The 20,861-nt window shown below is 35.2% G+C and overlaps 1 protein-coding gene across 1 annotated transcript; it reads left to right on the forward strand.

The window, feature by feature from the left end:
* Nucleotides 1-31: 31 nt before the first annotated feature.
* Nucleotides 32-19,997, forward strand: LOC123701709 (phosphoinositide 3-kinase regulatory subunit 4). Its single transcript, XM_045649216.1, has 28 exons — nt 32-342; nt 783-963; nt 1,276-1,446; nt 1,860-2,048; nt 2,366-2,454; nt 2,944-3,153; nt 3,428-3,884; nt 4,569-4,761; nt 5,609-5,718; nt 5,959-6,067; nt 6,367-6,515; nt 6,861-7,004; nt 7,317-7,433; nt 8,548-8,682; nt 9,168-9,246; nt 9,555-9,631; nt 10,213-10,343; nt 10,586-10,680; nt 12,231-12,365; nt 13,476-13,551; nt 13,751-13,846; nt 14,110-14,232; nt 14,616-14,726; nt 15,959-16,125; nt 17,043-17,201; nt 18,228-18,385; nt 19,148-19,314; nt 19,711-19,997. Exons 1-28 carry the CDS (start codon nt 251-253, stop codon nt 19,922-19,924), a joined length of 4,134 nt encoding a protein of 1,377 aa, XP_045505172.1. The 5' UTR covers nt 32-250; the 3' UTR covers nt 19,925-19,997.
* Nucleotides 19,998-20,861: the final 864 nt, after the last annotated feature.

Genomic DNA, 20,861 nt, shown 5'->3' on the forward strand with positions numbered 1-20,861 from the left:
CTGTCTATGTCACTTGTCAAATACCGTTTACCTTCTGGCGAAAGTCAAAACACGAAAATGCAATAATGCAATTTTATTTTAAATTCTAGGTCTAGGTCTAGATTAGTAATCATACTCAGGAATTATTTTTATTATTCATTAGAAAAAAGAACACCTGTGCCTATTGTGATAAATTGGAATACTTCGATTTTGATGAAATAGATATTTGAAGGAAGTCATTGCAATTAATTAAATGTTTTGAAACAACGAAATGGGTAATCAACTTGTGGGTATAGCACCCTCGCAGATCTATCCTGTGGAGCACTATTTGAGTGATCATGTCGACCTCTGTTTTGACCAAAGGTATGTGAAGTGTTAATTACAATGTATTTATTCTTTGTTCTCTTGCTTTGTTTTTGCTCTATATTTATCATAGTTCCCTAATTGTATTATACCGATGTTAAATACGTTGTTGTCCTTTTTATTACTGTTGTTATGTAGATTAAATTATTATTCATTATCCAATTACACCATTAAAATAAAACATTGACCTATTTTTTTATATATTAATGCAATAGACCCAAGTCAAATTAACTTTTGCTTATTGTAGATGTATTACACATTTAATAAAAAGTTTTTCTAATAGAAAACCTAAATCTAAATTAAACTATTTTGGGACTTTCTAAATATTAAATAATTCCCATTTATATGAGAGATTTTTCATTATAAATTTCATATTCAACCAAGACTAAACTAGATCATAACAACACACATTTAAATTTTAATGTATGTTTTAATCACAGCCTTGGCTCGACAAGGTTTTTCAAAGTTGCCAGAGCTCGCACCAGAGAAGGTTTGGTGGTGGTCAAAGTGTTTGCTATACATGATCCTTCATTGCCGTTAGCCGAACATAAGGAGAGGATATTGAAAATAAAAGAGCAGCTGGCTTCTGCATTCAATTGTTTACCGTTTCAGAGGGTTATTGTGAGTAACTTTATGTGTTATGTACAAGTATATTGTTAATTTGTTTAGCATTCACCACTAAGGAAGTTTTTTGATATTTTGTATGTATATTTTCCAAAAGAAAAAATAGTTCTAATGAAATAATTTTTTTAAGGGAAGAATGATATCTTTTATTAGTCCTAAAATAGGTATTTCTTTATTTTTATAATATTTGTATCATCTTTCATTTACAAAAACTTAATACTACTTATTCAATACATAAAATATATACTTACATAAAAATGTTTCTGCTATGTTTGCTATACATTTAAACAAAAAAAAGTAAACTTTCAGCTAACAGACAAAGCAGGCTTGCTCATAAGAGAATACTGTAAATGCAGTGTTTACGACAGAATGTCCACACGTCCCTTCCTCACTGTGCTCGAAAAGAAATGGATCACATTTCAAGTGTTGTATGCACTACATAGGATGCATAAACTTGGTATTTGTCATGGTGATATTAAGGTATGTGGTGATTTTGTTACCTTTGAATCTTGCCTTGAATTTTGGTACATATCTTTGAAGAAGTTTGCGTATTTAAAATACATACATATTGCACTTTAATTTATTTTTGATTTTGATATTTAAAATAAAATCAAAGCCTCAATAGATATACCATAAAAAGACGTCTTTAAGGCTGATTTTACAACACACACAAACGCTAACCAGTTGGAGTCAAATTTTTCTTGTAAATTTCTAAAAAGCTTTTCTTATATCTCAGTCTCACACAGAATATTATAGAGGTATGGTGCAAAATTTATATTTGGATGATCTAATCAGGGTTTTATCTGTTAATATATCAGCCTGCCAGTTATTAAGTTAGTTCTTGTGTTAGTTAAGATTTAGTTTATAATAAAGCGATAAATTTACATTTTCAGCTAGAAAACATAATGGTAACATCCTGGCTATGGGTGTTACTCACAGACATAGCGTCATTCAAGCCAACCTTCCTTCCCGATGATAACCCGGCTGATTTTAGTTATTTCTTTGATACATCTCGAAGAAGACTGTGCTATGTTGCTCCGGAGAGATTTGTACGAGCTCCCGATCCGCATAATAGACAGGCTGTGAGTATATTAAGTAAAAACACACAGAGGAATCAATCAAGGTCTGTCAATATGTTTGATTTTGTAGTATACCACATGTGGTATATGGAATGATTGATTACGTAAAAAATGTAGAAAAAAAACAACAAAGTATAATTTTTTTAAATGTATTTTTACTTCCCAACTTCATGCATATTGCTTGCAAAAAAACTTTTATTAATATTCGTTACTTATTATAATATTAATACAACTATTTACGACGTATTTTTATCTACTTTAGTTTTCCATATACAGTCTGGATGATCCGTACGCATTTAATATTATGAAAATATTTTTAGGGTGATGATAAAATGGCGGGATTATTGCTCAGTGAATCGCCTTGTAAAATTGGCGAGCTAGTGCCAAGTATGGATATATTTTCTACGGGGTAAGTATTTTTATGCATTTAGGGGTATTTTTTTACTGGTCACTATTAACTATTTAATGGTAAAATAATGAAAAGTTATTATCTACATACATGCAAATTCATACCTAAAGATAATACAAGAAGTCGCATAAGCCTAATTTTCCTCATTTACTGTAGAGTGTAGTAGTTAAGCTGTCTCACTATATGAATGTGCTCAACATTTTTTTTTAATATACTCGGTAATCCAGATTTTCATAAAAAAAAAATTCCTCCTAAATATATTCTATTCCTAAACATATTATTTATAACAATTTCAATGCGGTTCACTTTTTAAGCTATTGCATAGCTTCTATCGCGGGCCTTGAGCGCGGGGACCGAATCGAGAAATTCCGTAACGAAAAAACCTCACGCTCCCCACTCCGACGGGCGGAGATGTGGCTTGAAGGCATAGCATGCAATAGCTTTACCGCGGCAGTCCCCGAGTGCCACACGTCGTTTTTTATATTACAGCTGTGCTCTCCTAGAGCTCTGGAACGAAGGTACTCCAGCATTAGACCTGCCAGGTCTTCTAGCGTATCGTAATGGAGAAGACCGTCCACCGACAATGAAATTACCAGAGAATTGTGATAAAGACTTGCAGGAACTACTACGGTCTATGACAGAACGGAACCCTAAGGATAGGAAAAGCGCTGAGATTTATTTGGACGAGGCTAGGGGCAAGTGAGTGCTTTTATAGGATCATAAGTAGTTAAAATTTTGAAATCAGAAAAAAAGCATAGGTTTATACAGTGTATTTCTCTTTTTAAATCCTGAATTTTATAAGTCATTCTTCTGTGACTGTAAATAAATATTTCATTAATATTTTTACTATGGGATTTTTCAGAGTGAAAATTTACGAGAAAAATGTGATAATGTTTATTTGAAAACTAAATATTTTACAGAAGTATAAAGTATATATTATAGAATAATTGTCAACCAATAAGTTGTATTGCAGGTTATTCCCAGAATACTTCTATTCGTTCCTACAATCGTACATGCTGATATTCTCAGCGCAACCCATCTTACCCGCAGACGAGAAAATAAGCCGTATCCACCAAGACATAAAGAACATAATTAAAATCTTCACTCAACCCTCCGACGAGAAAAACTATCAGGACCTGGTCGAGGAGACCACAGAGACTCAAAAGGTTGAAATAGACACATTAGCAAAGGAAGAATTTAAAGTAATGACCGTGAATGTGACAGATTTTGAGGAAGAAGTGGAAAAACAGCCGGAAAGACCTGAAAAAGGTCCGGATAGTGAAGGGTTGATATTGATCACTTCACTCGTCACGTCGTGTATTAGAGGTTTGCATCATTGCACGTCGAAATTGCAGTGTTTGGAAATATTACAGCTTTTGTGTGAGAATTCCAGTTCGGAAACTATTTTGGACAGGATATTGCCTTATATTGTGAGTATGTTTAATGATTTTAGTTCGTTATATTATAACCCAACTACAATATTAAACAAGAATGAAAAAGTAATTATATAATAAAACGAAAACAATACGTGCTTTTTTTTGCGATTTTTCTAAAGCTTTCGATTATGTCGTACACAAAAATGTATAAAAAAGGACATTGTTTTGATATTAAGAATAATTCTCAAGCTCTGATAGCTTCTTATTTCTCTAATCGAATCCTAAAGTTTCATTATAAGGCTAAATTACGCCGTGCTCAGTATTACTAATGGGTGTTCCACAAGGTTCTATTCAAGGTTCGTTTTTATTTACAACATGCGTTAATGGTATTTTAATAAAATCAGAATTAGGACATTGTAGTATTTGCTTATTTCGGCGACAACAATAAATTCGACAGTTTGTCGATTTGGATTGTTGGTTTTTGATGCAAAATGTGTATTACGTACGTCACACCACCACGAATTGAATTGTGTTCTTTTAAAATCAGACTTGTGAGTTTGTTTCTATTTGCTGATTTAGGCGATAGACAACGATCAATTTGTATGTTTGTATTGATTTGATATATACCTAAGTACGTCTGTCACGCCACTACAAATTGAAAAACATATATTAGGTACAGATGTACCTTCCTTTCATCATGCTATTACAAATTGAAGCATGTTCTTTTTTTGAACATAGATATATCTGTCGCACGCACCGGAAGCGCGCGTCCGCGCTGCCGCAGTGTGGTGCGTGACGCGCTGCGTGTGGTGCGTGCATTCCCTCCCAGCGCAGGACTGCAACGTGTTCCCGGAGTACATCCTGCCGGAGCTCGCGCCGCGCGCCTCCGACCCGGCGCTGCCGGTGCGCATCGCGTACGCCAACAACATCGGTGAGTGCGTGTGCTGTGTGCAGTCCCCCCCACAGCAGGATTGTAATATAAATTTATAAAGAACTAGCTTACCGCCCGCGGCTTCGCCCGCCTTGACTTAAACCTTATAAATTATTTACTAAAACCTTCTTCTATCTATTAAAAAAAACCGCATCAAAATCCGTTGCGTAGTTTGAAAGATTTAAGCATACAAAGGGACATAGGGACAGAGAAAGTGACTTTGTTTTATACTATGTAGTGATTCGATCTTACAACCTAGTTAAGAATGAAGCTATCGACATCGACGAAAATCTGGCTGATTATATGCAGTCGCGCATATTGCAGGAACATTGATTAACAAATAATAATTTTAGCAAAATTGTTTAAACAGGATGTTCCACAGTAAATGTACTAAGCTCAAACTAATGGTTTTAAAGACAAATTTTTGTAATAAAAAAAAATGTATTTTCTTCGCACAGCCATTTCGCTAATCGTCTATGAAAACATAATCACAAAAATAAATCATTTTATGTGAGTACATAAAATTCGTCCAGAATGTTATGATTATTTTTTACGCACTCAGCGTATGTAAAACTATATAACCTTTGAGATTAGTATACCAACATTGGGATTTGGGACACCCTGTATTGTGAAAATTGTTTGTCATCTCCCAAGAATAATTGTATACTGGTTAATTAATTATGGAATTGTTTTAGAAATACATCTATAAATTCGTATCCGACTCGAAGGACTAAAAGTGACGCGTACACACGAAATGCTATAACAAAGATCAAAACCTCTACAAAAATTGACTTTAAGGTTCAAGATATTATTAACAATTAATATAATTTTTATATTTTCCTAACAGCAAAATTGGCAGAAACAGCGGTTCGATTTTTAGATCAAACTCAAAACATGGTAGACAAGGAAGCTGCCAACATCAACTATGAAACCGAATTGTCTGCTCTACATGAAATGGTGAGTCTACTGTATTTTTATCTATGGTCTTGTCGAATGTAATATAACGTCTTTAAAGTTAAAAAAATGTTTTACTTAGAGTTATGCTAATTCTATCCTTATTACTAACAGGATAAAGTTCATATTTGCATTGAATTGTTATTTTGCAGTTATATAGATTTTTTTGGCCTACGTACATATTATATTGGTTCGAAGTGAAAAGTATTTAATATAACAAGCATAATACACAATTTGTTACAGGTACGATCCACCGTGTCGTATCTCCTAACAGATTCCCAAGCAGTGGTGAAAAGGGCACTAGTTGAAAACGGTATCACCAAACTTTGCGTGTTCTTTGGGAAACAGAAAGGTTTGATTTTATTATACCAGTTAATTAACCTACTTTTATTTTGTTTTATCACTTTAGTTTAATGTCTAGATATTATTTTTAAAGTGAGATTATTTTTATTCAACAAAAGTTCAATTTGATTTTGGCCCAAGCTCATATTTTATTTTCGATTATATTAGAAGCCAGTTGAGGCAATTTTTTGGCATATCTGTTGTATCATAGTTGCTTCAGTATCAATTAATTATTATTTTTCAATATATATTTAGCTCTAGATCTAACCTCAATGCCATATATCCATTTAACTTTTAAACCTCTTCTAGCAAACGACGTGATCCTCTCTCACATGGTGACATTCCTCAATGATAAAGAGGAAGTGGCCCTCCGAGGGTGTTTCTTTGAACGTGTGGTTGGGGTTGCTGCATATGTGGGGCAACATGCTGCACCTATACTCTTGCCTCTTTTGCAACAGGTAAGAAACATGTAGTTTTTTCCGTTATATTTGAGAAACTAGTTGTACCCCGCGGTTTTACCCGCATTGCTCCGCTCCTGTTGGTCTTAGCGAGATGATATATAGCCTATAGCCTTCCTCGATAAATGGGCTATCTAAAACCGAAATAATTTTTCAAATCGGACCAGTAGTTCCCGAGATTCATCATTATCATTATCAGCCTACATTTGTCCACTGCTGGACATAGGCCTCAGTCATGGCACGCCACTGAGCCCGGTCGTTCGCTCGTTCCCGAGATTAGCGCGTTCAAACAGACATATAAAAAAACGAACTCTTCAGCTTTATAATATTATTTGTATTTTGCAGGGTCTCACGGACCCATCAGAGTGGATAATTGCAAAAGCTATAAGAGCTAGCAGCAGTCTAGCCGAATTAGGACTTTTACCGAAGCAAGCACTATGTTCGCTTCTAGCTGAAAGCGCTGTTTATTTGGCTCATCCTAATTTGTGGGTAAGTTTAAATTAATATTTATGACAAGAAATGCGTTTCATACATTTTTTTAGCTTTCAGCATATTTTTTTAGAATTATCACTTCAAAGTAGTATAATATGGTTATATTCTGTTAAAATAGTTTTTATCTATGTTTTTTGTAATCCACAGTTAACAAAAAAACTAAATTCAACTAAAATTAAGATATAATGAATTTTTGTCCCAGTCTCACAAAACAGAAAAGAAAACTTATTTTTGTTAGAGAGGGTAGTCTAATTAATACTTGATATTTTTATTCGTTTGTATGTTTATAATAATTATTCAAATTTACAGATACGCCATGAAGTATGCGGTCTAGTGGCATGCGTTGCGAATCTGCTAAACCCAATAGATGTGAACTGCAAAATACTGCCGCTAGTGTGGCCGCACCTTAAACATAAACTTATACAGGTAGAATTTCTGACTTTTTTGTATTGCCATATTCTTTATGACTTTATCGTTTTCATTGAAAATATGGGTAGGTAAAAAAAAATGTTGATAAGAGCAACTCTTGTCTCCGCAACTATTTTGTCTCTCCCATCAACTCTATGGGCAGTTGCGTGGCTACGTGCGCGCACTTTCTTACTAGCCCATAGAGTTGATATGAGAGACAAAATAGTTGCGGAGACAAAAGTTGCTCTTGCGCGCTAGCTCATATAATATAAAGTCAATATATGACCAATATTTACGTTGCATTGTTAAATATAATACACATTGATTGAAAAACAGATTTATCATATTTGGTTCTGATACTATATTGCAATATGTCATTTTCAAAACACCCTCAATTTATAACCATTTGAATTATAGTAAGGCCATTTTAATAGGCAACATTTGACAGTTCAACAAAATTCAACAACGTAACCTAGTAACGACGACATAGAACAACATGATATTTCGTTTTGTTAGAACTGCACATTTGCTTAACTTTTTTAAATTACGATTACATGTTTATAATAATAATGACCGATACAAATAATTTTAAGATTTCATTTTACTGATAAACCATTCTAAACATAATAAACAATTTCTGAATTGAAGAACTGACGTCGCTACAATTTTGTGTCAATAAACCTTCTTTCTTTTTAAATACCAGAGATGTTACTCTAAAAATCGAAATCTTACATCTAGAATCGAATGCATTGATTACTTGTGAATAAAAATCATCATAAATTAATAAATTCGATTGACAAATGTTTCAAATCCGTATCGATTAATTAACTTTTATCGATGTTGTTATGCAAGTTACATCTCTTCGAAGATAAAATTGATAGACGTCAAATGTTGCCTATTAAATTGGCTCGACTATAATACTACAAAAGTTCTCAATAATGTACATAATTTTATCCACAAAAACTGGCTTGTAACTCTAAAATCTAAAACTAAGTATATGTAGTTTTACTAATCCTAGAATAACTATATATAGAATAACTATATGGGCAATGCTGCCTGATATAAATAAAGAATTAAATTAAATAAAAATAGTCAGCCATAGATAAATTAAAGCTAATATACAAATTTTCAGGTAGAAAGAGCTGAACTACTGCTAGAGAGTCTAGCGGAACCGATACCTAGGAAAGTTCTAGACGCTGTGTTAAGGCACGGCGATGTAGATAGATTAGTGCAAACATTACGGGAAAGGAAGAATGCTAGATTACGGGTAAGTTATTTTTCTATCTGTTTCGGATTTATATTCAAATTATCTTTATTTAGTGCTAAGATGAATCTATTTAGAAAAAAAGACCGTGTGTGCCGAGCACACGTGTCAGAAGACAAACTTCATTGGCAAGATTCAAAGATACCGAAATCGTTGCCTTAATCCATGACGTTACGGTATTGACATGACGCGACCTTGAAATTTTACATAAAAAAAAATTATGTTTTTCGTACTCAGCGTATGCAAAATAATAACTCCCTTCGGGCTCGATACACCGACGGTGGGACACCATGTATAGTGTGGTCCCTCGAGCCGGATTTCTACTATTTTTACAAAGTTAAACGATGTTCATATGTAGTATACAGAGTGGAACGTTATAATATGAAAAAATGATTAACAGATGTGTTGTTTTGTACTTTTAAAATGAATTAATGTTAATATGCATCTCAATTCTATTAGGATTACAGTATTTCATATTTAATTTTCAGGTAAAGCAAGGCATGATACCACAATACTCAGAAATGGGACAACAACTCAAGAATTTATTTAGACGACTAGCATCTGATGGTATGTTATTACTTATTACTTTATTTTAAATCTATTATTTCTTCCAACCATTTACTACTAAATCATTAATAGTCTATATTTATTTTTAATCTGTCACATAAATCACGTCAAATATTATAACTAAATTACCGCCCGCGGCTTCGCCCGCTTTGTCTAAAACCTAATAAATTATTTACTAAAACCTTCCTCTTGAATCACTCAACACATCAAAATCCGTTGCGTAGTTTTAAAGATTTAAGCATACAAATGGACATAGGGACAGAGAAAGCGACTTTGTTTTATACTATGTAGTGATGTTGTATTTACAGGTATGACTGAGCATGTAGAAAATCAATTACTAGCAATGAGCGCTCATCTTATTAAAATACAAAGCTCGGCGACACAGGTTAGTTCTACATTATTATTTAAGTCTTAGTGAATCTGTGTTTGCGTATATGTGTGTGTGTGTGTGTGTGCGTGTGTGTGAGTTTAACAAATGTTTAAATATCTCACATTCAATATTAATATATTACGATCATCATTTCTATCAAATTGTCTATTTTAAAACTCAATCCGAATGTATAAAAACTGTTAAATGGCTAGCTTCCGTAGATTTTGAATTCGATTTTGGATCTAAATTTTCAATGCTTCGTATTTATTGAATAAGAAATTGGAGTGTTTCGTATATAATTTCAGGCGAACATAATATTTTTAGAATTCATTTATCCAACGTATTGATAATCGAAAATATACTTATTAGGGCTAGCGCGCAAGAGCAACTTTTGTCTCCGCAACTATTTTGTCTCTCCCATCAACTCTATGGGCAGTTGCGTCGCTACGTGCGCGCACTTTCTTACTAGCCCATAGAGTTGATGGGAGAGACAAAATAGTTGCGGAGACAAAAGTTGCTCTTGCGCGCTAGCTCTTAGTATTGCGTTGTAGTCATGAATTCTTAATATGGTTATTTATTAAAATAAATAATTCCAGCATATAACAGAAGCGCCAGGTCGTCTCATACTATCGCGGAGTGGTCTCTCTCGTTCCGTGCAACTCGATACAGGTGTAGGAGACACGATGGCCAATGTGACTGATAAAATGTACACTTCTACGCAGAATCGGTAAGATTGTGTTAAATTTGTGATAAATGAGGGTAGTTTGGTTAAACAGAAATGCTTAATAAGTTGCAATAATTTAATGTTTAGTAATCCTTCCTTATTAATATAATGTAATTTTATTATTGATTAAACTTTTATAATATTGTATGTACAGTAAAATTTGTACGCTTGGTCCTTCGAGCCGGATTGTAACATTATTTCAATAATCAGTAATTAGCTTATCAACAAATAATTTTTGTTGATAGGAAACCTCCAAAACCTGGTATACCACACGAGCCTCATATGAACACGGAATGGCAGCACATGTTCGGCCAGACACATGAAATGGCTGCTGGTAAAGGTAAGCTTTCATAAAGAATGTTATGTTTGTTTTGATTTTATACAGGGTATCAAATTGAATGCTATTCAACTTTAAATTTCAAATAAATATAATACAGATCGTTAATTGTGAAATATTTGTACAAGGTACGATGGGATTGTCATCGTCCTTTTGGACAAAAATCCCTAAATAAATAAAAGATTTAAAAAATAAGGTTTCAGGTACGACAAATAAATATAATGTCGCCTCTACACATAGGCCAGCGCATTCGCCAGCGCGCTGGCGGTGCGCTTGCAAACGCGCTTGTGAGTAATCCACACATTGGAAGGTCGTTCAGTATGGTTTGGTTCGAGCCAATGTGCGGACGGATTCAAAATGGATGTAACAAACAAAGAAATAAACACACTTTCACATTTATAATATTAAAATAATATTAAAGTAGGATGCTCTTTGTGAAGTAAAACATTGTGAGGAAAACGGCATGTCCAAGAACCTTATTTATTTGGCACTTTTAATACATACAACATTTTTATTTTTATGGTACTTATTTTTTGGGTTCCACAGGCAGTTTTAACTCTGATAGAGCTCAATAAATTTAAATGTTTCCTCGTTACTCATATTGTTCGCCATTTTGTCAAGTTAGGTGTTAATTCGCCGCAAGAAAAAAACGTGCACTCCTGATCGCTGCTACAGTCAAACTGATCGCGCGGCCAATGTGTGGATGGTGCGCCAAGCTTGCGACAAGTGTCCTTTGATGTTTCCGACACCGCGCGGCAAGCTCGCGAGCGCGCTGGCCAACGTTCAAATACCTACCACCAGCGCGCGAACGCCCGTTCTACACATTGGACAAGTGCATGTGCTAACGCGCTTGCCAACGCGTTGGCCTATGTGTAGTGCCGGCATTAAGGAGACCTCACAAAATTAAGACAACAAGTTGCAACGACACTTTGCTACAGTTGTTGCAAAACGGTCCTTTTTGCTACAGTTGTTGCAAAATGTCACTTTTGCGCGCGGTGTGCGCGTGTTTCTCTGCCTGTCTCTCTCTCATGAAGAAAGGAACTGCGCTCTAATCCGGGTGTCCCTTGACTCATTTTAAGTTTGTTAGACGTAAATTTTGATTTAATATTTTTGTTCCTGTCCGAACATGCTTTGCTGTCGAATACTATAAAAAGCCGCTTTCCTTTGAATCGTGGCGCATTCGTACGAATCGTGCCTAGGGGTTCAGACGTTGTTTATACGACGTTTTGACGCAACTTCCCTCACTTTGCTAATAGTCGTTGACTTGCTGTGATTTGTTATCAACTATCTACATCAATTAGGCAGTTGTTTTTAATCGCAGTACATTCTTATAACATTGCACTAATATTTAACCCGGCCCCCGTGTATATTTCTAAAACTATATAATATTTATTATTCTTCTCACATTTCCTTTCCTACCAGGTTGCCTGGCAGAGATTGCTGTGTAGCAATAAGGCCGCCTTTTGTGCAAAATTTTTGTACCTCATTAATTTGTACCACATTTCCTACATTGTTTTGTACAATGAAGTGTTATAAATAAATAAATATATCAGGGCCGGACTCAATAACGCAGTCGGTGGGCACAAGTGCGCTGGGCAATGTGGGCGGGGCCGCGAGTGTGGCCGCGAGCGTCACCGCGTCCGCGCCCACACACTCGCAGATGGGGCACAGCGCTAGTTATGTTCAATGTGAGTATTTTTTACAATAATTTGGCTTAAATGTATTTATCTTGAGATGTGTGATGCTTTAGTCACACCCCGGACACTCCATACAAAATTATAGTTTTGACAGTCACACTGTAGAGACTGCAAATGTGTGTGTAAACTCTTTATGGTTGGCACATTTGTGACTAGCGTAAAAAAAAATTCGCGTTTTTCTGATGAAATACATCCGTAAACAGCACAATATCTAACCATTTTCTACGAAAAACGATAATCACAAATCCAAAATAATAAAATTGCTTTAAGTCAATTTGATTAATGTTGTCAATCTTCGTTGCGTTTCGTCTAAAGACGTCGTTGGTATCGTCCTTGCGGGGAAATGGGTACCATAACATGTCTGATCGTGCGGGGTGAGGTAAGTGTTTAATTTTGGCGGGAGGCGGAGAGTGTCCGTTCTGTAGCGTTTAGCTGCTATTATGTATTCTGTGCTTTAGTACTAGATTTCATTGTGTGAAATATTCGAAAACACTAATGAATGATTTTTAATTTGAACCGATTTGAAATTTTTAAGAGAAACTTAAGATTTGAGGGAGCACAATTGTACAATAGCTTGCCTTTAGGCAAATAAAGAATCCTCATCAATTACTATTTCTAAAAATAAATTAAAGACATACTTAACTAATCTCGATAGCTGATTGTGTTATACTAACTGCAAAATTGTTATTTCTCATATTTGTAAAAGATCATATTTTATTGTTCTTGTATATGAGATAAATAAAGTTCTTTAAACCGAACCTTGTTGTCAAAAAGATCGGTCTTTAGTCACTAGCCTTTGTATTTTAACATAGTTATAAGTTATTTTGGTCTGGTTGTAATTAGCTATGTTGTCTTCCTTACGAATAGCAAACGCGGTCTGTGTGACTGTGAGTACTGTTTTTTAGTACAAACCCCATAAGGCTTCACATCTCGAAATTATGTCAGAAAAATGTGTAAACAAAAAAAAATTCTTAATCAATAAATACATAAATATGTATCTGAATTGTTTCTATATCAAATTTTTATGAATAACACAATTATAAATTAAAATCATAAAATGAGGGTAGAAGTATAAATTTATCATAAATTCTGGAATTCCAGATAGTATGGCACCCTGTAGAGTTGAACTGAGGAATTTAATAACTCGTACACAGCAGAAGTTTCAGAAGTCTTTAAGGTAAGTTATATTTATGTAAATTATGTAAATTAAAACAGGGATGGATCAGGAGGCAAAAAAACTAATTATAGGTTAATAATTTCCTAAAAACTTGTCTAAAAAAATTATTTCCTTCAAGTTTATTTGTTTCTAAGCAAAATAGTTATAAATGGTAAATTGCTAGTTATTAAGTTTTTTTTTTTTTTCATTTTTTATATAGGAGTCAAGATGCTACGATAGAAAGCAGTGATGAATTAATACCGCCTCCAACATGGCGGCCTGGGAATCAATTGCTTGCCTATCTACATGAACATAAGTATGAATTTTTATTATTTCTATGTTAATAAATAAATATGTTTATTTGAGCTAAACTTAACGTTTAGTCCAGCAAGTCTAGTTAAAAAAAAAAACAATATTTCAAATCGCATAGTCATCTAGTTACCTTTCTTTTTATCCACAAGTACATAGATAGATTTGAGGCTTAATAATTTCTACGAAAAAGTACTGAAGCTATTTTCTATTTTGTTTATTTCCCACTTAAAACCTAAAAACTAACTTATATTCTATTAAACTCAACAGAGCGCGCGTAAACCAAATGGTGCGACTACCCGCGCACCCGTCGTTCTTTGGCTCTTGTTCAGACGACGGCACTGTGAGATTATGGGACGCGGCAAGGTTACAGGGACACGCATATGTTAATAAGTGAGTGTAATACACACAGACACACACATAATAATTATATAGGTGTATAAACGCACACATGCGCATGCATAAATACACGTATTGACACACACACACACACACATTATATGCGGACAAAAGGACGCATACTGCCAGCCAAAAATATTTTTGACTAATTTTTTGAGACATCCACACTTGCAAACTTATAGTTTATGGCACATTGAGAATAAAATTTCAAGGTCGCGTCATGGCAATACCGTCACGTCAGAGAGTAAGACGACAATTTTGGTATCTTTGAATCTTGCCAAAGAAGTTTCACTTCTGACACGTGGACTCACACTCTCTTGTTTTTTCTTATATCTATTAACAAAACATTTTTTTTATTAATTGATACTCAATTTCAGGTCAAAAGCAATGTACAACCGGAGTGCGGGTCCGGTGATGTCGTTGGCGGCGTGTGAGGGAGGTCACTCTTTAGTAGCAGCCACTCAAGAGGGATCTATTTTTGTTCTAAGGTAAGTTAGTTTTTTTTTATTTTATTGGTAATAGGGAAGCGCTTGACCACAACCTCGCCTGATGTTAAGCTGAGATGTGGTCTTAGATGAAATGCGCTTCCCTAGAAGGTACCTCACTCCACACTTCACTCTACGCTTGAGTTAGGTAAGGTAGGTAGGTAGGTAGGTGAGGTAGGTATGCTTTTTATTCTACTTACATAAACTACCTAAATAAGTAAATAATATTCATGAAGGTAAGTTAGTTTTGAAATCAGGTAGGTATTTATTTTAATCATCATCATATTAATGCACTATTACCGTTTTCAAGCAAGCGTAATCACTACATAGCTATAGTATAAAACAAAGTTGCTTTCTCTGTCCCTATGTCCCTTTGTATGCTTAAATCTTTAAAACTACGCAACGGTTTTTGATGCGGTTTTTTTTTAATAGATAGAGTGATTCAAGAGGAAGGTTTTAGTATATAATTTATTAGGTTTTAGAGAAAGCGGGCGAAGCCGCGGGCGGTAAGCTAGTTGTGAAAAAAGCAAAAAAAGTCGTGTTAGAAGATGAACACAATACCTACATTTGTTTTTGTTTAGGTAAATTGTATACGTAAAAAGAAACGCAATGGCTAAATGACGCTACAATACGGTGTTTTTGCCCTTTTAATTGTGCACAAAACCAATTTAAATTAAAAAATGTGTATTTTTTGTAAAAAAATATGTTTTCGACTCGAAGGACCAAATTTTAGTTGTCATTAATTAATAACTACTATTTATTATGTTTTGTCATTTATTGTTTTCCGACTCAAAGGACATAAATTCGAAGCTCGTCCCGTTTTACGGCATACACGTTTTTTATTGTACTTGAAGGACGAAATTTTTAAAATGCGTATTTTTGAATTTTATATTTTTGGTTTAATGGCATTCAAATCTAACATCTAACATATACTATAAAGCCGATAGTTTGTAAGTATGGATGTATGGATGTTTGTTACTCTTTCACGTAAAAACTACTGAATGGATTTGAATGAAATTTAGCACACATATAGAGGGAAAATTGGATTAACACATAGGATAGGTTTCATCCCGGAAATTCCACGGGAACGGGAACTATGCGGGTTTTTCTTTGAAAACGCAGGCGAAGCCGCGGGCGGAAAGCTAGTGCTTTATAAATATAAATTTATAAAGAATAGAAAAAATTCGATCACGAGGCGAGACTTTATACATTTATGCGTATTTTTGTCAAAACAGGCTAGACACAGGCTCATCTCGTATGACGCTATCTCAATGCCGTCAATTAGAAACGAATGTGGAAGGTGGATGCGTTTCATGCGCAAGCGCAGGTGGCGTCCACGCTGGCGTGATATCATACGCCACGCTCAATGCTACGATCGTGGGGTGGGATTTGAGGGCGCCTGGTATGTTGTAGAATGTAGATAATAGATATTAATTGAATAAATGATTTTTCTAGAATTTTGTATATTTGTCCTATTCTAAGTCGTGTTTGATGATAGTGATTAAGAGTTAGCGCGCAAGAGCAACTTTTGTCTCCGCAACTATTTTGTCTCTCCCATCAACTCTATGGGCTAGTAAGAAAGTGCGCGCACGTAGCCACGCAACTCCCCATAGAGTTGATGGGAGAGACAAAATAGTTCCGGAGACACAAGTTAATAACTGCGTTAAAAACAACCGACTTCAAACTTGCACTTGCAACATTTTCAAATACAGACAAAAATGCTCATAAAATAAAAACTACTGGGCCTATCCGAATAAAATTTTTATGGGACCAATTCGACACCATCCCGCATCGAACAAAAAAAGAATCACGTAAATCGGTTCAGAAACCTCGGAGTAATCGGTGTACATACATAAAAAAAAACATACCGGCCGAATTGATAACCTCCTCCTTTTTTTTAAGTCGGTTAAAAAGTTGCTCTTGCGCGCTAGCTCTAAATTGTGCATTGATTACCTAGAATAGTTAAATTTTTTATTCTTCAAAAATATACATAAGTGTTGGATTATAAGATGAGTTTTGTATGAAAGTTGATGTACACTCCGATCCCAAATTAGTGCAATTTGAAGATTCTTAATTTCATGACTATTAAAGACGATTGGTTCCATTTTATTGCAAATTTTTTCGTATGATTTAACAATCATAAAAAAGTTTTTCGTGTTCTTGTCTAAATTTAATTTAACTGTCTATTTAATTCAATCCTATCGTTGTTTTATTACTTACTTCGTCATTCATCACTATATAAGCGAGAACTTACTTCATCATTCATCACTATTTATATAAGCGAGTCCTTTTTTTCAATAAATAATAAATTCTTTCCAGGTAACGCGTGGAAACTACAGGGCGATCTAAAACAAGGCGTATACACCTGTCTGTACGCGAATAGTGCGGGCTTCCTCGCCGTTGGTACCTCTAGTGGCGCTATATGCGTGTGGGATCTGCGCTTCCAACTGCCAATCACTACTGTTCGACATCCTAATTGTAAGTTTTTGTGGGTAGTTAGCAAAAATAAAAATAAAAGATTTTGAGGGTAGTTAGAAAAAATTGAAAAAAAATTTTTTGCGTGTTGTGGGCCCTCTTCACAATGCGATGGGCCAGTAGAGGCAATGACGATAGTGTAGAATTTTTTTTGCACATATTGTTATATTTTTTGACTCGTCAAAAGCTTTTGATAGTGTTCAAACAACTAGAAGTTCATGGTTTAGGTAGTATTGTGTAAGATTGATTTTGGACTTACATAGTAAATATAAAATAATGTGGTTTTGACCACAAAACAAATAAAAGTAAAGCACAATAGACATACCAATAGAATCATACACATGCAAAGAATATGGAGTGCCGCAGGGTGCCGTACTAGAACCACGTCTATTTGTAATTTATATTAATGACTTAATCGATGTCTGATTTTATAACATGAAAATTGAGATAAAAAATAACGCAAATAATGAAATGACTTTCTTCTGCCTTTTATACAACACGTGGTCATGTGTGCGTTTGAAGCGAAATGTCTATGTGAGTGTCTAAGTGTACGTTCCTTATGCAGTTATGAAACCACAAGGGTGACACTTATACTTTTTACTTGTGAACAAAACTATAATGAATATGTCCATGTCTATGTCTATGAAAGAATAAGAAATAAACTATATTATTATCTTATTATCTATTTCAAAAAGTGGGGCATCTATCCCGCTTTTACCCTACATGATGTTGATTCTACAATAAAAATGTTCGATTCAAACATTTTCAAATTTCAGTTTTGTTTTAGTATATTTGCGCGAATATGAGTGACCGGCATTATGGTCAGCAAATTAATGCTCAGAACGCGCTGTAGCATTTCTTCATTTCCATAACGCGTTGAGATTACATTAGCTATAACACGAATTTCACTTTGTAGCTCTTTTACGTTGACCACAACAGGTTACGAGCTTTTTATGTTCGCGGTTTAAGTGATGCCGATCCTTCACGTAAAACTTGATGATTGATGACGATATATTGTCCTATCACCAGCGGAACGAATCCGTCGCATAGTCGGTTCCGGTCGCGGGTCATCAGTATGGGCGGTGGGGGGGCGGGACGCGGGTGCGTGGTGCGTGGAAAGTGCGCACCGCACGCACGCGCTGTGGCCGGCGACCGCACCGCACCCGCCGCTGCACTATGCGGCACCGGTGAGTGTACACTACACACCATACACATCATACACTGCACCCACTGTTACACTAAACACAATACAGACATTGCATACAAAGCCTAACGGCCATCCCGCGGGGATATGGGCTAGAGAAAGAGGGTTATTTAGTCGGGATGGACATACCAAGTCGCAGTTCATGACCTGAGATACTTAACAGTGTTTTTTTCCTGTATAATAAAAAAAAACACATTGCATATACTGCACGCTGCGAACTACATACTACACACTAGATAATTAATATACATAACACATTTAGAATTATAAACGTGTATTCCACACGTAACATGAGTCATTTTTCCAATACGAACAATGTTAGAGGTGTTGAATGGTGATCATGATAATGAGAATGGTGAATTGCGAAAAGAGGATAAATATTATAAACGGTGATCAGTAGGAGCTGTTGTGATAGTAGTGTTTAATAAATGGTGATCAGGATGTTGTATTAACGAACGAAAGTGAAGAATTGTTATGATGCTGACTTAAAACTGATGATCATCTTAATATATATAAATCTCGTGTCACAATGTTTGTCCTCAATGGACTCCTAAACCACTTAACCGATTATAATAAAATTCGCACAACATGTGCAGTTCGATCCAACTTGAGAGATAGGATAGTTTTTATGAAAAAAAAACGTAAACATGTAGGTACCACGGGCGAAGCTGGGGCGAACCGCTAGTTATGTATTAAAATAGTGTTAACGACATTCAATAGTGTTAAGTTCCAATTCTGGTTACAGGCTTCCCACTACATATCAGCCGCGTACAGTGGGAGCCGTGACGGTGGTCGGTTCCTGATAACAGGCGGGTCGGACCTCCGCCTGCGGCTGTGGGACCTGCGCCAGCCGGAGGACTCGCACGTGTTGGTCCATGCGCCTCACGACCAGCATCATGCGCCCAAGTATAGGTGAGTAGGGTAGGGACAATTATTTGGTATAAGTCTTAAAAAAAGTGAACCGCATTGAAATTGTCATAACTAAACTTTAATGGGGCGTGTGAGTGGCACCAACTTTCTGAGCTTTTTGCGGCTTTTCGGTGCTTTTTGCGGCTTTCAATTATTATCGATCTTCTCATGATCGATTTTCTTATCTTTCGATATAATTATTTGATTTTCTAATCCGATTCGAAGGACCACCTTACTGTCTAAATAAAATAAAACTTTGTCTCTCTGCCTTATACAGTAGTACATTTAGGATGATAGAAATAAAATATTGATATATTTTATGTCCTTTATTTGTAGTGCAGCATTAAAAAAATATTTATTCTTCTGAATGCTATAAAACTAAATATTATTCTGTTACAGGAGTAGAATAATCGATGGGACAACAGTAATTCAAGAGTGCTGCAAATCGAACCCGTCCACACCTCCCTCTCTCGCTGAAGATAATGTTTACAGAAGTGTAGAATCAAGGTCCTTCTATCACACCGCACCGATCACGGACATAACACTCGTAGAAGCGAACAAATGCTACTTGGTCAGTTCGTCCGCGGACGGTGTGATAAACGTCTGGAAATAGAGCTCATTGTGATGTACTTTTAATTGTCCAATGTGGATATATGTATATATGTGCAATATATTGTTATTGGTTATTTGGTGTTTTATTTCTGCCCTATATACTAATTTACGCCAGACAAATTAATTAGGAATTAAATATTTCTCTAAGAAAAATTTATATATAAACTGGAAATATTTCTAATACTTTATAATGATAATGATACTCCGAACTCTTGTACATTATTTCACTCTAGTGTACATACAAGTGGTCCAGCAAAATTAACCGACGTCATACGTAGCACATTTTAAAATAGCGCCATCTATTGGAATTTATCAATTCCAGAGCTTGTTCAAATGATCCCGTCGCGTGGGAATGAGATATTATTCAGCGATAAAAAGTAGCCTATCTATCCCCAAACACAAAACTTAAACTCAAAAATATCTGCTGTTTAAGTAAGACAAACAATAAGACAGACAGAAAAACATTTACGCATTTTATGGTACGTTCAGACGCGTGTCAAGCAGCCCGAGTGCTTACGGTACAAACAAACAAACACGGGCGCATGCACAATCAACATGTTTACATGCTTGTGCCCGTGCTTGTGTTCATTGAATGTCACTTTGAACGCAAGCGTTTGAACCCACCATTAAAGTGTCCCAAATCACACGCAAACAACAAAACACAGCAAAGCCTTTTCAGTACTCCATAACATAATACATACCTAATTGCTCTGTGCTCCATAACAGACACTAAGCGATTTTAAAATTTTACTTAATATTACTTATTAGTCTTGTAGGCTAGATTGTATAAGGTGCTATTTTAAAGTAGCAATAAAAAATATAGTTGTTGTACGTATGTATGTTTTAAATTAAAATTATGTTTGCGCTTTTGGTGCGCACACAAAATTTCTTGGTCTCATCAATAACAATAATGAAAAATTGACATGATTTTAAAAGAG

This window comes from Colias croceus, chromosome 22 (assembly GCF_905220415.1).
Source record: "Colias croceus chromosome 22, ilColCroc2.1".
Classification (NCBI taxonomy): Eukaryota; Metazoa; Arthropoda; class Insecta; order Lepidoptera; family Pieridae; genus Colias; species Colias croceus.

Bases quoted from the DNA above. Each gene is read 5' to 3' on its own strand.
- LOC123701709 (XM_045649216.1), top strand. From the start codon at position 251: ATGGGTAATCAACTTGTGGGTATAGCACCCTCGCAGATCTATCCTGTG. The intron at 2,049-2,365 runs GTGAGTATATTA...AAATATTTTTAG, and splicing joins ATCCGCATAATAGACAGGCT to GGTGATGATAAAATGGCGGG. The intron at 18,386-19,147 runs GTGAGTGTACAC...TTCTGGTTACAG, and splicing joins CGCTGCACTATGCGGCACCG to GCTTCCCACTACATATCAGC.